At 30.2% G+C, this 17,624-nt stretch overlaps 2 protein-coding genes across 5 annotated transcripts in view; both read right to left on the bottom strand.

Moving 5' to 3' along the window:
* Positions 1-1,015: 1,015 nt before the first annotated feature.
* Positions 1,016-1,708, bottom strand: LOC121115475 (uncharacterized). The gene is made up of 2 exons (XM_040709646.2): positions 1,694-1,708; positions 1,016-1,619 (listed from the first exon to the last, which is right to left on the bottom strand). Exons 1-2 carry the CDS (start codon positions 1,703-1,705, stop codon positions 1,308-1,310), a joined length of 324 nt encoding a protein of 107 aa, XP_040565580.2. The 5' UTR covers positions 1,706-1,708; the 3' UTR covers positions 1,016-1,307.
* A 5,660-nt stretch (positions 1,709-7,368) lies between these two features.
* Positions 7,369-17,624, bottom strand: part of pum (pumilio) — a 48,614-nt gene continuing 38,358 nt past the window's right edge. Inside the window, exons 8-16 of one of the 4 annotated variants that reach the window (XM_040709032.2) lie at positions 16,620-16,736; positions 13,480-14,055; positions 13,065-13,202; positions 12,700-12,991; positions 12,386-12,635; positions 10,850-11,077; positions 10,438-10,766; positions 10,152-10,375; positions 7,369-9,326 (exon numbers count right to left, since the gene is read on the bottom strand). In XM_040709032.2, coding sequence (XP_040564966.1) covers positions 9,298-9,326; positions 10,152-10,375; positions 10,438-10,766; positions 10,850-11,077; positions 12,386-12,635; positions 12,700-12,991; positions 13,065-13,202; positions 13,480-14,055; positions 16,620-16,736 — 2,183 coding nt within the window. In that variant the 3' untranslated portion in view covers positions 7,369-9,297. The remainder of the gene's footprint in view (positions 9,327-10,151; positions 10,376-10,437; positions 10,767-10,849; positions 11,078-12,385; positions 12,636-12,699; positions 12,992-13,064; positions 13,203-13,479; positions 14,056-16,619; positions 16,737-17,624) is intronic. The other 3 variants (XM_040709034.2, XM_040709033.2, XM_071887307.1) reach the window with 3 other exon arrangements.

The following is a 17,624-nucleotide window of genomic DNA, read 5'->3' as shown; positions in this document are numbered from 1 at the left end:
TTATTGTAAACATAAACCACATCTTGAATAAAGGTTAAACCACCGAAAAAATACGTAGATACATTAACTTTAGACTAAGAAATATACCGCATCAAAGATTTTTTATTTTAGGTCTTATGTACACAAATATTTTTAATTAATTAACAATTATCCATGTACTGTGTATTTATGAGAAGTCTATTTTTTTCTACATTTATATTTGGTTCAAAACCACAGGCTAAAACCTAATTAAGTTTTTTGTATATACATACATTTTAGTCAGTTTCAGCATTCTGTCTAGTAAAATTGTTTACTGTTTTATTTTCTTGTAGTTTAACTTTGTGCCTCTTACTTTGTTATTTTTTATTTTGACACTTTTTCTTAATGTTATTATTAGAAGAAGGGAAATCAGTAAGTTTGAGAGAGCTTCAATGAAGAATAAATTAAAAGTTGGAATGATTTAGTAAGTTGATTTTTTATTCAAGCATAACAAAACAAAATTATATATACCTACATTTGGTGGAAGCATAATGCTATGGGGATGCTTCTCTTCGAGTGGCAGAGGGAAACTCGTCAAGGAATCATGAAGAGGGGGGATTATATCAATTTCCTTGATGAAAACTTAAAGGAGACTACTGAGAAACTCCAGCTTTGCCACAACTGGACTTACTTGCACGATAATGATGCAAAACACAGTGCTATGTTAGTGAAGAAATGGTTCAAGGATAACAATATAAACATTCTATAATAGCCGAGTAAAAGTCTAGACTTGAATCTTATCGAGTACTTGTTGCGAGACTTTAAGACTAGGATACCAACCAACCTAACTCAGCTTGGGGCCATTGCCGAGAAGGAGTGGCCCAACATTACACTCGCCGCATGCAGGAAGCTTGTGGAATCGTACAAAATTGTCTAGGAGCATTCATAAAAAACAAAGGCTATTGACTATTAAAACATATGGGGGGATGGGGTATGAATAATTACCAACATAGTATTTTTTAGTTATCCATCAATAAAATACCAATGAAATCAAAAGTTCCTTGAATTGTTATATTTGGCATTCATTCACTTCTTGATCACATATAATTCATAAAAAAACCTTGACAAAAATGCGCTAGTTCCATCACAAAATTTAAAAATCACAAAAATTAACGAGGGTATGAATAATTTTGAGGATAAGTACATATATATATAAAATGAAAAATATTTTTTTAATTTGGGAAAAGCTTTGTACTCATTGACAGTATAAAACTAATAACACTATAAGTGTGTCAACCAGGCTTTTGTTTGAATTAATACTGCATACATATTTCAGGCTCAAGGTATATTTAGTGATGCCCATATCCTCCGCCATGACCATGGCCCCCTCCATGTCCACCTCCGTGTTTTTTGTGACCATAGCCCCCACCATGTCCTTTATGATGTCCATGACCGCCTCCATGTCCTTTATGGCCATATCCTCCTCCATGGCCACCTCCATGCCCTTTATGATGTCCATATCCTCCACCATGACCACCTCCATGTCCTTTATGATGCCCATATCCAGGCTCTGCAGATCTTTTTTCTATCTCATGATCTTCATCAACGTCAAAGTGACCTTTCACTTGATAGATAACCAGAATAATTGCAAGGATGGAAACCTACGAAGGGAAAGAAGTCGTGGTTTTGATTCATATCTAACATAAGTGAGAATTAATTAGTATATTTGTCTTACAATGAACTTCATCTCGAATATGTATGTGAATGATACCATGAAGAGATGATTTCAAAGTATTTATAGTCACTCCAATGTAAGGAAGTTGACTTTTATGTTATTTAGACGCGGGTAATTCTTAAATATACAATGTACATATTATGTATTGCTAAACATTATTTTAATTCCAATAACTGCTGGATAATGTCAACTTGGTTCATCTTATTTTGCTAGTTCTTGCGTTTTATTTTTAAGCACAGGATTTTTTTGTAAATAGAATGTAATGGTTACATAAATCATATTTCTGGATAATCTTTAGCTTAAATATCCTATTTATTTGCATTCATTTTTTTCATTTTGCTTAGTCTTAGGTTCACTCCTTCAATAGTCCTCAACCCTTCAATGTACGGAGGCCCATATATGGGACAATCCGAATTTTTGGCAAGTTATTTTGTAAGCTCTTGGTTTTTTCTTCACAAAATAATAACTACGTATTAATTTATCATAATGAAAGAGGCTGTTTATTATCAGTCCTCTGGAATAAATTTGTCATCATAACATAGTGATGAAGTTATTAAAATTTAAAAATTAATTTATTTTCACCTTCAAATTAAAATTCATGCATTGAAGGGTTAAAAAAGTTCATAGTTTTTAATTAATATTGTTCATATTATAATTGTATTTAATTTAAGTTATAAGGTAGACAATTATTTGTTGTTCCGTGAAATAGGTATTCCCAATATACGCAGTTAGGTAATAGGGGATCCCAAGATTTATCGAGGTTTTATCGTTATAGGAAATTTCTAGCAAAAAAACAGCATTTAATTAGTTCATAATATAAGTTTCATTTAATTACATTATAATTCATTAAACTAAACGTTAAATAGTAGGCTGCGGATTACAAAATTCAAAAAGTGCGACCTGCAGGCTCTGTATAAAAAAACCAACCCACGTACTGTTGGTGATATAAATAAAAACAAGAATTGATAAATAAATGCTTAAGACTGTCTTAAAATAATTATTCCTTCTTAAAAAATAAAAATAAGTAAGTAAATTTCAAAGTATTTATTATTTAATAACGGAATCCAACACAAAGGCAGTTTCCCGGTTAATGATAAATCTTAGAACGTAAACTGTAAATCAAAATAATCGAAAATTTTAATCTGTGAACTCTGTAATAAAATTTCATAACTTCGAATAAATTTCAATTTGATTGACAGAGCTCTCAAGTTTTTGAAATTAATTTGGCATGAGATTTTTAATGTTACTATATATAAACTTACTTATATTTTATAATGTCATTCCATCGTAGTCTCAAGTTCTTAAATAAGTTTTAAAAACGTTCATGTAAATAATAAAAAAAGCTTCTATGATGGGGTGGCTTTCATTTGAGACATTATGGTTCTAAGTTAAATGTTTTGATAACTGAAGAGGATCGTGGAAAAAGTTTAATAGATGTTTCATAAACTATTATCAAATAATTAATCTAATTTTGTATCTATTTGTATAGATGAATCGTCTGATTAATTGGTTCTTTGAATAATATGAGCTCTTTAAATCGAGAGTATCAGTTCTATAAACTAACATTTAATTATATCCACAAGTTTTTAAATAATTAGTCTTAATAAATAAGGACTTGAAATTAAAAAAATGTAACAGTCAGAACATCGAAAAAGAAGTACATAGAGGCGACAAGAGATTTTTATTGGCAGTTTGGTATACTAAGGCATATGACTTTAAAACTTTCAGTCTGCAGCTGCTTGAGAAAGGGGTATGATATTTTCTACGTTAACTTAAGGGAATAAGTTGATTGTTCAACTTTATAATACATGATCAGATTTGAATTTACTGGGATTACAGATAGTCAATCAACGAAGTTCACATTCTATATTTGTTTGTTAATGATAGTTTTAGACTTTTAATAAAATGGTAAAATATTGTACTGCTTACTTTTGCTCCTATTTGGATAAGGGTTCTTCATCTGGACGTAGTTTCCATTTGATTCTTAGGGATCCAGGTAAAACTTAGATGGGTGCAAGCCCGATCATGTTTACGCTCTTATAGGTGTATTTAAATTTGAAAACTTGGAATAAATGCAACTATGAAATTTATGTATATATATTATTTATTCCAAAAAATAAAGTACAAGAATAAATAAAACATAAAGATCTATAATTATATTTAAAATAAATAAAAAATCCATAAAATTATTAATCCAATGTTTTAGCTATTAAATAAATATTTGATTTATTGACATAAGTAATTTTTTCCGCAAAATTGTTCATCTTTTAAAATTTGATATCTATCCTTAAATAACTGAGAGAAAATACTCTCTCAACGGTAGCTGAGGATATCCGTGTATAAATTAGAAAGTAATATTAGTGCTTGATTAGATCTAACAGTAATTCTCCCAGATATTCAAATTACTTTTAATAACAATTATTAAATTGATATAATTCACATTATCACATGCAAATCAGAAAATATTAAGTGCTAATAGGTAGTAGTTCCCAAACAGTGTTCCTTGAGTCTAGTTCAAGTGTGCCAAACGATTTGTGACAACCATACATTATTTGCAATAACTGATAAAAATCCAAATATTTCATTTAATTAATACAAGTGTGTCAAAAAAAATTTATTCGGCTTTTGGTGTGCTTTGGGTACAAAAACTTTGGGACCCACTGTCTTAGGGAACAAGTAGTTAGGAGGTTTCGTACAATATAATCCAGAAAAGCCTGATAGTTAGTTTGAGATTAAACAAGTATCTCAAGTTTTTGAACTTATGCTTGCGTAAGATTTTGAGATTTTATATAAACTTACTACATAAAAATATAAGAAAATCGGATTTCATTTGGGAAAATTAGTATAAAAAAAGAAAGATTTATCTTCCAATGTAACATGAAGGATATGACGGTGTCTCTGAGGGAACTGATGTTTGAGTATTCTTAGTATGGCCAGCTACATGAAAGGCAAATTCGTCAACAGAAGGCAACAGCTAGGCACAGATACACCAAAGAATAAAAGATTCTAGCTTATCTTGAGACATAACTTCAAGCGTCTTTTATTGCAATCTTTAAAATTATTCTTTAACAATTTAACTCTCATATTTTTTTATCTTATATCCTAAGAGGTAGAAACGGAAAAATTAATAAAAAATTATATTAATGAGCAAAAATTCGAGCAATTTTATCGCTCGTCTAAAATGGCGAGCGCGTTCCCGCTCAAGAATTTTGAGCACCCCTAACTAACGTTTTGACAATAGTAGTCAAAATAACTCGCATAAATGGATAAAAGCTGTCCGTCAAAAGGACTTCAAGCCATCCTTTCATTCTGCATTATGCTCTGATTACTTTGCCGTAGGAGCAATTTAAACAGCCAATTATACAGTGAGAATCTTAAGAAAATAATTTAAAATACAACCCTGTTCTTAGCAACTAATATATTAGATATTAACTAAGTCTATTGTATTAATGCCATATTTTATTAAAAGCGTAGCCATACATTTGTAACATTTGTTAATTTAGTCTTTCATAAAATTTACCAATATGGAAGTCAATGAAATCAAATTGATAAGGTGACGAAAACAAAGAATGAATATGAAATCACTAAGAAAGAAACGTCAATCCTAAAGCATGGATTTCCCAACACTCTGAATAAAAAGTCCCTTGACAACCGCTTTATCCACGGATGAATATAGAAGACAATTGCAATTTATTTTCTTTGGCAGAAACAATCTTATTTCCTTTAATCTTATATTCCTTTAATTATGCAAAACATTATTCCTTCCTAGTTAATTCTATTTAATGCAAATATCCTCTTCCATGCAAGTTACTACAGGGTTTTGCTGTCAACAAAAATTACTTAAGAAAAGATTCAAGGATTTGAACGATAATGAAAAAGTAGTGTCGATCATTTTAGACGATGTATATTCTGCTCAAAAAATTGTATATATGAATGGAAAAATTTATGAATTCAACGAAGATGGAGTAAGTAAAACTCTCCTTTGTTTTATGGAAAAAAAATTCGATTGCTAGTCAATATTATGATCTAGTTGCCAATATACCGATGATGAATATATCGTCTAGAACAATGAAAGAATGGTATCTCAAAGTTTTAGAACTACTTACACGAATAGGATTTAATGTGGTAGCAACAATTTCAGATGGTCACACTGCTAATGTCAATTTTTTTCCTAATGCACTGTGGTGCTTCATTTAAAGAATATGTCGAAAATCCTTTCAAGCCTTCCTCTATTTTTTATTATTATTTGATACGGTTCATTTGTTCGAAAACATATACAAAAACATTTTGAACAGATTAATATTAGTATATCCCAATTTTGATGACTCGCCAATATCTGCTTAATTAATCCATATCAAATCACTTTAGCAACTTGAGTGGACAAGACTAGTCAGATATGCCAAACAAACTATCGATTCCATCCCCTCAAAAAGTTTTTAATATATGTTTAGAGGAAGTTGTAATGATCTATTCTCTGTAATGTGAAACATTTTATAATGACTGTAAATCTGGTCATTGTTTTTAGGCCTTTGTTTCCAAAATAGGGGATACACTTTTGAATGTCATAAAATTTTTTGTATCTTTTAAAAATGATAAACTGGGAAATAAATTTAAAAAGAGCACCACCATTACTTTGAAGTACTTTTAACAGATTGGAATGTAATATCCTGTGCTGTAGTCGAGTCCATCATTACCGAGTTCAAGTTATTTAAAGATTCCCAGACTACTCAAAGTAATCATGCCTCCGTCCATGCCTTCCGGCTATCTTGTACGAGTTGACTCTGATTAATTATTTTTGAAGGGACTCATAGTCTGGGAGCCTGACACGGAAGATTTCACCCCATAAGGTACTGAAGGTTTGACCCCAGACATTACTTATGTCACCTAAATCATAGTTTTTTTAGCCTGACCACCCCTTCCGGGTTTGGCCTCCAGACCCCCCTAAAAAAAAGTCTCTGGATTTTTTTTAAACATAAGGTAGATGGACAAAACTTGCACCAATATTTAGTACTATGTCAGGGAATCATAAAAAACCAATACTGACAAAAAAATTCCGTCGGAAAAGTGGGGTCAGACTCCCCCCCCATGTCGCCCTAAAAAACGTTGATTTCATGGTTTATTTCGCAGTTAATTAATTCAATCAAAAGTTGGAAGATTTATTTAAGGTAAAGTTTTTTTAAAAATTTCAGTGGATATAAAGTAGGATTCTTTCAATTATTTTTCATTTTATTTTCTAATAACTTGATGAAAATTCTTCTTTGGGGGTTTTAAATATAATTTTCAAATTTTTCCCCACTGACATTTCATTTAAACTGTGACTTTTTTGCAAATATTAGTGGGGATTTTCAAAAATTTCCAAAAATAATGAGGTATTTTCGATAAATGATTTGCCATATCTTTTTTGTTGAATTTTATAGGTGCCTTCTCCTAGAATTTGTCAATGTTTAGTTTAAAGATGTTTTTACCTATTTCTAAGGACATTTTTCTGAACAAATATATATTTTATTTTTTCAAAAAGTTTGCATTATAGTTTTTTCAAGTCATACCTAAATAATCAAATATTTCAAGGGGCATCCCTCCCTTAGTGTTACTTTTCCCCACTTATTATTTATTACCTATTCCCGGGATCTCATCGTAGGAGAATTTCGTAAGTATATTCTCCAGAAACAAAAGCATTTTATTAAATATTTTTATTCCCTCTTTGTTTTATTAATTGATATACAACAAACATCATGTTCACTCACTTTTACAAAAAAATAAAAAACAAACATGGTGTACCCATCTTCACTCTAAAAATAATAATAGTACTTGGAACAATTTGATATAGCAAAATTATATAATTATTGTAGTATAAGAAATACGAGTCTTACACATGAAAAAATATTTCATTCTATTATAAGTGGCATAATATTGAGAGGGATGTCGTGGGTATGATGATGATGAGGGGATATATTTTTTTACGTACTCCCGAAGTGAGTTTACTTATATTATTTTGTATGAAAATAAATTATTTTAAGATATTTTTGTAATGATATATAATAATAGTAATATAAAAGGCCTTACTTTCTAATGTAGTATGTAATAATTTGTATTTTTTTCGTTTTATGTCTTTAAAAAAAATTAAATCTTGTAGTACAAAAAAATTGGAAGAAATGTATTTATTTTTTAACTTTGAAAATATTTGTGTGTTATTTGATGAGGAGGAAAACGAAACCGTCACTTCTAGGTACATAATTATATATCTCTCACTCTCTTTTCTAACAAGCAAAGTTAATAGGATAAAGAGATAAGAAAATAATAGAAATGTACAGCAGCAAAAAATCATGATTTAAGGCAATACAGAAAAATGGACAGATATCTTTTGAAAAGTTGTTGAATTTAAATAATTTATTTAAAGACTGAATGTATGATATAAGGAAGTCTGTCTTTTTACAAAAAAAAAAAAAAAAAAAAAAAAAAAAGTTGGGGGATATTCAAAATCATTTTTACAGTAATGCCAAAAAAATTAAAGTTAACTACAAGAAAAAGTTGTGTTTTTTTTTACATGGTAATGTCCAAAAAAAAAATATATTTAGAGTACAAAAATATACAAAAAAAAAAAAATATTAAATTTTGTCAAATTTTAAGTGTACTTTGAGGATTAACTTTATTATCATCTTTCATTTCCATCTATTATTAATTATGTAAATTCAAATTCAGACGAAGAAAATAAAATTGATATTGAGTGAAACAAAATATTGAAAAAATATAATAATTACAATTAATAATATACATAATAGCAATAATAAGCACACTCTTATGTGCAAATTATATGTGAATAACCATAAATCGTGTAACAGTAATTATTTAACTATACTATTCCTCAAAAAAAAAAAAAAAAAAAAAATTGCTTCTTTCATTATCATTTTTTTTAAGTCTAGCAAATATACACATTATACACAGGAGTATATAAATACTTCTATACATTTTAAAGAGAGCAAAGGGGTCATTTACAAATCACGTGGTCACTTGGAGAGGAGTAGGGGGTTACTTAAAACCCTGTAGACTTGAATAACGTTGTTTACCTTTTTCTTTTTTTTGAAATTTGTTTTTAATAAAAAAATAATCATAAGAGCCCCGCATTGAAGTCCAAATGGGGGTTAGAATTATGTGGAAAAATAACCAAGTGGTTTATGAATGACCCCAAAATATTATTTATTGGAGATTTCTTTCTTTTACATAATAAAGTGTAAGAAGTTAATGAATTAACTATAAGTCTTAATGACAACAATACAATATTTTTCTGAATAATAATAATAATTGAAAAGAAGTGTCATCATTAAGTCTTCACATAAACTTTTGTTTGTACCTATTATTATTCAAATAATCGTAATAGTAAATAAAGTAGCACTTTGGTATTTTCTTTAATTCTTCTTTTTGTTCTTGATCAGCATTGGAAAGTGTAGGAGCGGAGGAATTTCATCATCCATAAGAAAATAGCTACATAATTGTATGATTATTAATCTTGGATATATATTTTCCATTAAAAATTATGGATAATAAAACTGAGATTGTATATTTTAGAGGTATTCAGAACGAAATATGGTAGGCCAATTTTCTGTTATTTATATGGAACCTGCAATTACAAATAAATCTAAACAAAAGCTTGATTAAGTAATGTGTATATTATATTATTTAGGGAGCAGTGACATTTTTGATCTAGATTGCACTCTATAAACAACTTTACTTTTACATCTCATGTCAAACTTGAAGTTGATGATCGAAATTAAGTCTACTTTATTTTTAATTGAATTGGTATGTATTGGTACTACATAATAAAAAGACAAAATGTCACTCCACTATCCCCAGAACTTGACGATGATGAAGCCTACAACAAGAAGAAAAACTTACATGCTCCTTTAATTTCAAAATTTGGCACATGGACCAAATTTTAGTTTATTAAAATCAACCGTTCATCGGCACTTTATTGTTTAAGCTTAACTTAAGTTATATTTTCTAGTTCACCCCATGAAATGGACAGAATTTTTAAATGGTTTCATAAAATTAGAATCCTTGTCTATTTCTATGAGCAAAAATGTGTGGGTTTAAAAAAAAAAAAAAAACATTTTTTGAAAATAGGTCAAAATCTAAATTTTTTTTTCATTCAAAGTAACTTATTGATGTTTATATATATTCCTCAAAAATAACAAAAAAAAAAAAAAAAGTTTAATAATCAATTGATTGTATATTTGCAATTGCATCTAAGCATTTTTTGAGCGAAATATTATCAAATTGCTCAAATCGAGGATTTCAAAAATCATGTATCAAATATAACTATGCAACAGGTTAGATTGACTTGAAACTTGGTCCATATGTTTTTTACACGCACGCAATTAATGCATTAGAATTTACACTTTCTGCATATAAATTCATATTTGTTCACTGCTCCTTTTCAGTACAATTATATAAAAATATTTACCTGGTGGACCAATGGGACCTAAATCAGTATTATTTTTCAAGAAGTATTTTTCTAACTTGGCTAATATGTGCTTTCCATAAGTATACTTTCTCAAAGTCGAAACATGAGGCTTTATCTTATGCATTAATATTTTTCTTTGGCTGGGTTCAGCAACGTCAATCATCTTTTGAACAACATAATTGGCATATGGATCCTTCATCATCAAGTGAAGTGGACATTGCGCTCTGAATAATGCATGTAAAGAAAAAGTTAATAATCCCTACAAAGTTAATATAACACAACATACCCTTCCAAAGAGCAAACTTCGTCAATCAAAACAGCACGCTCAGGGCGAGAAGCATTTTGTACACATTTCTCGACAACGTTGGAAGCAAATTTATGCTGAGATAAGGCCAATACATGTCCTCGAACAGCGGAAACAATTTTAGATTTATCATCCACGTTTCCATGCTCCAGTACATGTTGAACGACGTAATTTCCATACTGATCTTGGAGAAGATCGGACATGTTTTGATGAAGCTCTTCCAGAATAGGTGTAGTTTGCTCTGGTTTACAATGCTCCAAGATCCTTTGAATCACACGACAGCCATATGGATGAGTTGAAAGTGAAAAAACCTTTGTGGTTTGGGAAAAAATAAAATGCATTCAATACATGTTTATATTTTTATGTTATTGAATAAATTGTAAAATATAATTACTTGGCCTTTAAACGAATCAATTATAAATTGAAGACAAGTTGGATCAACGGATTCGATACATTTTTGAACCACGTGATTTCCATTTTGGTCTTTAACACATTTTAATACATTTCCTTCCAATTCTGCAATGATTAGTTTCTGTTGCTCTAAAGTAATGCTCTCTAGAGCCTTTTGAATTACTCGACATCCATACATTTGCAGAGCTAATGGTTGAACATGAGATCGAAGCTAAAGTAAAATAAACAAATTAATAAAATTAGGTTAGGATATTGAAATATCCATTGAATGAAAAACGTTCTGAATATGAAAATAATAATGCAGACTTCAATTTTATTTCTTGAATTGACGAAAAAGTCACTTCAAATACTTTTTATAATAATCAATCATCCGTGAAATAGGTTAATTAAAATTTTTATATAACTTCTACATGTTCTTATTACATGACACGTAGTTCTAAGGGGAAAAAAATAAATAGATTATCGAAACGTTTGCAAGAGTTAGTCATGCTGAATTATAGAGTATTTTTCAACACTTATCCAGTTATATTTCCTTATATAGTTCGATATACCGGTACTAACTTGATACCGGGATACTGACACATTTAAAATGAGTCTAGACTAAATTCGTATTAAAACCGGTACTTGTATCACCATTACCTCATAAAAATATAGGCGGATGAAGCAAGGCCATTCATATATGGTGTGTCAACACAAAAGCTGGCTTGAAGAAAAATTAGGGAAATGAGAAATTTCCGTAAGGATTTCATATTGTAATTTGTGGAATGAGTTGAGATACTTAGGAATATTAGCTATAGTCTGGAGGTTTCAGTTAGTATAAGTCGTTTTTTAGATCCAAAATGGCTTCCCAAATTGAATTTACCTTTTTTATACGACTATTCGATAACTATGTCGACCTTTAAGTAGTAATTCCAGCTCCTTCGAATGGTTAATCAAAATAATTTAGTAATATAAATGTAAGATCATTAGATTCAGAATATAAACGTAAGATCATTAGATTCAGAATATAAATGTAAGATCATTAGATTCAGAATATAAATGTAAGATCATTAGATTCAGAATACAAATGTGATACTAGCTTAGTTTTAAGAAAAATAATCCCAGCTTGCTTTTGTATTGACGGGGTACCTATAGATTTTTATTCATATTTAAAAAAAAAATAAGTTTGCAAACAGTTTTTTATGGAAGTTTAGAAAATTCTAGGGGCCTTTCTAAACCAAAAATCATATGGACTAGTGTAAATTTATTTTTGTTTCATCATATTTCGTCACGTATCGTTTTATTTCGTCCAAAAAAGAGAAGATTTATTTTATTTAGATGAAACGTTTAAAAAACATGAATATATTTCATCATAGATGAAAAATTTAAGCCGCTGAAAATGCATGAGAATTGCCTTAACGACATTTATATATTTTGAGTCAAAAAAAATTTCAAGATATTGATACTAGTTTAGGTGCAGAACCGGTTTAAACATATTGGTATCTGGACAAAACTACTATTAACTATTTCAAGTAATTACTTTCTGAACGAGAGCATCCTTTTGATCAATAGTTCCAAAATCAAAAAACTTTTGAATGACGTAGTTTCCAAACACATCAGTCATTAAAGCATAAGCAGCTAATAAAATTTCTTGAAAGACTATCTGTTTGTCAGGTGTTGGAGCTTTTTCCAATTTCTGTTGTATGAAACGAGATCCATGTTGATCCTGAGAAAATTCAACAACATGTTCAGATAAGTCTCTTAGCGTAATATTAGGAAATCGGTTGTTCCTGGGGGAATGAAAGAAAAAATACGTTAGTATTTTATTATTATGGCCTACCTTATTTAAATTACCTAAAATCTTCCAGTAGTCTACTCCTAGTTGGGGACGGTTTATCAATACTGTTGCTATTGTGTCGCGTTTTAATATTATTGTTATTATTGTTGAAGAGATTATTGGTGGCGACGGTACCAAAAACCCCTCCATTATTGAGTACACCATTGCGCATGAGTCCTCCTCCACCATTCGGATCCGAATTAAAAATTCGATCACCACCAGCGTTGAAAATACCAAGGCCATTCCTTAAGCCACCAGGTGGAGGTGTAAGTGAACCAGAGCTCATATTTAAACCAGCTGCTGCCGCAGCTTAAGTGAAATAAAAAAGAAAAAAAGTATGTTGTTGAATATATTACATATTTTTATTAATATACATCATTACCTGATACACCAATAGGACCGTAATTGTTTGGCCATCCAGTCGTTTTGGTGGATTTTCCAAATTGATCATTAAGGGACGGTGAAAATCCTGAGTTTGCAGTATTACGATCTGCACTATCTCGACGGCCACTAGAGAACCCTATAGAGCAATAATCAATATTTATAAAAAGTTATTTTACTGAAAAAGTTAATAATATAAAGAAATTATATAGCAATAAAAATCAAGGTTTTCATGGATTAACTTTTTTCTATTGATTATAAAAGCCTAACTTATTGTTAAATTTTACTAAGATACAAATCTAGAGATTTTAGGAAGAAAAAAAATGCAAATTTAGTACCTAATTCGGAGCAATATTTAACATTTAAGTGAAAATGTGTATTTATTTTTAAATAAAAGACTTTTTAGCTATTAGTACCTGAAAGGGAGGCAGATAGAGACGGAGAGCCAAGGGAACCAAGATTGTTGTTATTTCCCCCAAATCCTAAGGTATTTCTTTGCTGCATACCAGCAGGAGTATTACTTAATCCAGCTGCCGCCGCCGCCGCTGCAGCAGCCGCACCATTATTAATTAACAGCTGACCAGGAGGGACGAGTCTTAATGGTGGAACAGAGCCAAGACGAACCAAATTTCCTGTTTGATCATAAAAGGCTGGAACCATCTGTTGATACTGTGCCGCGGCAGCTGCTGCAGCTACAGCAGCTTGTTGATTTTGCCCATTATTGTTAGAGCCTCCACCGCCAGAACCGTTGGTAAGATCATTTGGAACAGGAGTACCCGGTGTTCCGGGGCGTCGCATACCTGATTGCTGTTGACTTTGTTGTTGGTTCTGCTGTTGAGGTTGTTGCTGGTTCATAGGATTAGTAGCGCCATTAGGTCCTCCAGCTGAAGATCCTCCTCCATTCTGTTGAAGAAGTCCAGCAGCAGGGTAAACACCCCATGGGAGACCATATGGATAAGATATTGGCAAAATTGGAAGAGCACCCCCTTGTCCTAGAATAAAGTATATAGATGGATATGATTTAAATACGTCATTTAAACTTAAAAAGATCTTCGTTTTAAATATTTACATGAGTTTCAAACAGAAATCAAATACAGTAGAACCCGCTTAAGCCCTATTTTTTTGGAATCAACAAAATATGTCCATTATAAAATAAATTTGCCTTGTGGAATTAATTATATACTCAATTAAATATCAAATTCGTGACTATTATAAATGTCTACTATAAAAGTGATAAGCGTTCATGCCTAATTGGATTCTACTGTATCTAGATTTGAGAGAAAAATATTGTAAGACTATGTAGGTACTTTAAAAACCTTGATTTAATTATAGAAAAAAGATATGTAGTCGACTACAAAGAAGTCTGCTGACCTCCAATAATTTTTCATTGAACGGATTGAGAAAAATTTGAAAAAATCAAAATATAAGGAACAAGATCAAATTTAGCCGCAATGATTCGAATGTTTTTAAGATGAAAAAGTCAAACATCTTATAAGTTAAGAGTAATGTTGGAATCGAGTCAATACGATGGGGAGAAATTAATCTCTTGAAGTCAATGTGCCTAGGTTCGACATTCGGTAGTTCTTAGAGAAGAAAATACACATTATTTAGATGACATAGTTTGAGATTTGACCCCGGTTTCACTGCCAAAATTGGGAAATATCAAGTATCGAATTCTTATAAGTAATTCATGTTTTCTAAATTAAATTTTTATGTAGACTTCAAAGTTAAAGTCAGAAATACAAAATATACAATGTTTTTTTTTAGATATACTCATTTTTGTAAAGGTATATCTAATCTGATGGAAATAAAATATATTTTCTGCATTTTCAAGCTCTACAAGTGAATCAATTAGTCAAATACCTGTGGTTTTGAGAACCTGTAGTTGTTTTGTGACAAATTGAGGCTGGATTTAGTCAAAATCAAGTAGTTGCTGGTCATATGATTGCGCAAAGTTCCGAAAAATAGATATTTTACCCAAAAATTGTGTTTTTGTTGGTTCGTATTTTTATTTTTTTATTTTTTTTCAGACGTACATATTAAGTTGTTTGACCCAAATTCAAATTTGTACGTATACTTTGAAATGGGATTTGTGTAAGAGTTTTCAACAACTAGTATTAGTGGTGGGAAAATATCATAATTATATTTAAATTCATATATATTTATTTTATTATGTATTTTTAAATCAATTTACACCAAGGATTCTTCTTCTAGAGACAGATGTTTCACACACACAATTTATTAAATAATGAACAAAATAGAAGAAATAGGAAAAGCATTAACCCTTTTTCCTTTTATAATTGCTATACTTAGTTTTTTCTTTACACAAATCCCTTCTTTGCTTATAATTAATCAATACAACAATTAAAAAACCAAGTTCTAAGTCGACAAATGTGTTCATGTTAGGGCAATATACCAATTTTAGTTCGCTCGAGTTCGAGAATTTCCACATAATACATAATGTAGTTTCTCCTTTTTAATACGTCAACTCTTCTTTTAAAAATAATAATTTTTTTAATGTAGCTTCTTACTATGATTTTGAGTTATCATACAAACTTAACTCATTATTACTCGAATGTTTCAAGTTTTGATTACAATTCGAAATCGAATAAATTCGGATTTAAATATATAACGGGCAAGTTTCGCGTAATAGCAGAAAATTGTAAATTTCGGTTAAGTCGATTTTTATTCCAAATTCGAGTAATACTCGAATCCAGTATTAGTTAAAGAAAGAAATGTATTGTGTCTGAGGTTTATTAACCAATAATTACGAACCACATCTGAATAAGGGGGTCGGCTAAATAATGTTGGTTTTTTTTACCAACTAAAGATAAGTAGAATATATATTCTAGATAAGAAGCTGATAAAACATTTACATATTTTTCGTTAATATCTTTCAATGAGTGATAGATTTTAGTCTTGGTTCTGTAATAAAAATTATTCGGGAAATTTGCATAATTTTTCGGTTCTCGGTGCAAAAAAAAAAAATATATTGTTATTATTATTAGTTTGCCTCATAAACTTAACTCGAGTTAAATATCAACTAATGAACTAGGACTATACTTAAGGGTCGTATTTTATCACTCGCAACTCGTCATGGAAACTTCAAAATAAAAGAATAGGACTCGATATGGTTATTGTGTAATAAGGATCTTAACATTTTTCAGGTCTAGATAACAATATATCGGGTATTTCATGTCAACCCGTTGTTGTGAGCCACATTTTGTGTCTTTATACGGTTATTCTATATTATATAAAATCGGAACCAAGATTTGGGTTCTGCTATATACCCAAGATCTAATATATAAAGTATGTATGTTGAACTCCAAATATAAGAAGGAGAACTACATAATAACATAAGATAGTGCATTAAGTAGGATAATGATTACAAGATATGAAATTAAATGAAGCATAATGTACATGGAAGCCCCTTCAATGCTCATTACCTAAATAGACATACAATTAAATATCATGTTAGTCGTTATGATGCAAACATTAAACAATTAAAGATGTAATTTATTATTTTATCCAAAATCAATTTTGTAAAAACACTCACCAGGGACAAGGGCTCCAGCAGCAAGGTATTGATCTTGAGCGTTAATTAAATAAGGTGACCCACCACCGGCTGCCGCCGCAGCAGCTGCTGCAGCAGCGGGTCCAAAAGCTTGCAAACCTATTGAGTGAAAAGGGAAGAAAAAAAAACACCGTTAATTTCAATAATATTTTTGGATCTGCAATACAATAAAAAGCTGTGTAAATTAGAATGCATTAGAGCAGAGATTCTCTACTTTTTTTCAGTGATCATTTGTAAAATATTTTTTCAAAATCTCAAGTTCTCCCAATTGAGAACCACAGGATTATAGCACCGGCGTAGGAGAGGAGGTTTTAAAAAACCTTCTTTTAGAAAAGTTATTGCTTGATGCTTTTCTTTTTTAAAAGGTCAAATATTTCCCCCACTCCCTACCTTGGGGGTGTAATTGCCCCTCGTACCCTCTGTCTTTGAGTCCTATGTGATCCTACTATATACAGCCCCTTGGAAAAGTATATTTAATAAAGTAAATGATTATCTTTCAGCGAATAAAAATAAAATGATAATCTTTCAACGAATAAAAAATAAAATGATAATCTTTCAACGAATAAAAAATAAAATGATTACTTTTTAACAATATGTAATATTAAATTCTTACAAAACTACGAAGAAAAAAAATGCCACCTTAACATTTTTTTTATTATTAAGACGTATGGTGGATGATTTACTATTTTTACCTTCATTTATAGTAGATTTTTAACATGCGATATATATTTCCCATAAAATCGGACATTTTATGTACATATATAAAAAATGGTTTTTTTGGTGGAAAATATTCGTGACTGGTAATTTTGCTCCATACATTTTCGGCTCTAGTAATCTCACTTCTTCGAGATTTTGCCGCATGACATATTTTCTGCCTTTTTATGTTATAAGTTTTAACTCTACCTTTATTCGTTACTGTTGTTTCTTAGCTAGCTATAGATCACAAGAAGAATAGAAAATATTGAAGTAGTGACTAGAGTCACCTAA

The sequence above is a fragment of the Lepeophtheirus salmonis genome, chromosome 3, assembly GCF_016086655.4.
Source record: "Lepeophtheirus salmonis chromosome 3, UVic_Lsal_1.4, whole genome shotgun sequence".
NCBI lineage: Eukaryota > Metazoa > Arthropoda > Copepoda > Siphonostomatoida > Caligidae > Lepeophtheirus > Lepeophtheirus salmonis.
The sequence above is the reverse complement of the archived record's forward strand: the minus strand, read 5'-3'. Positions and strand labels throughout refer to the sequence as shown.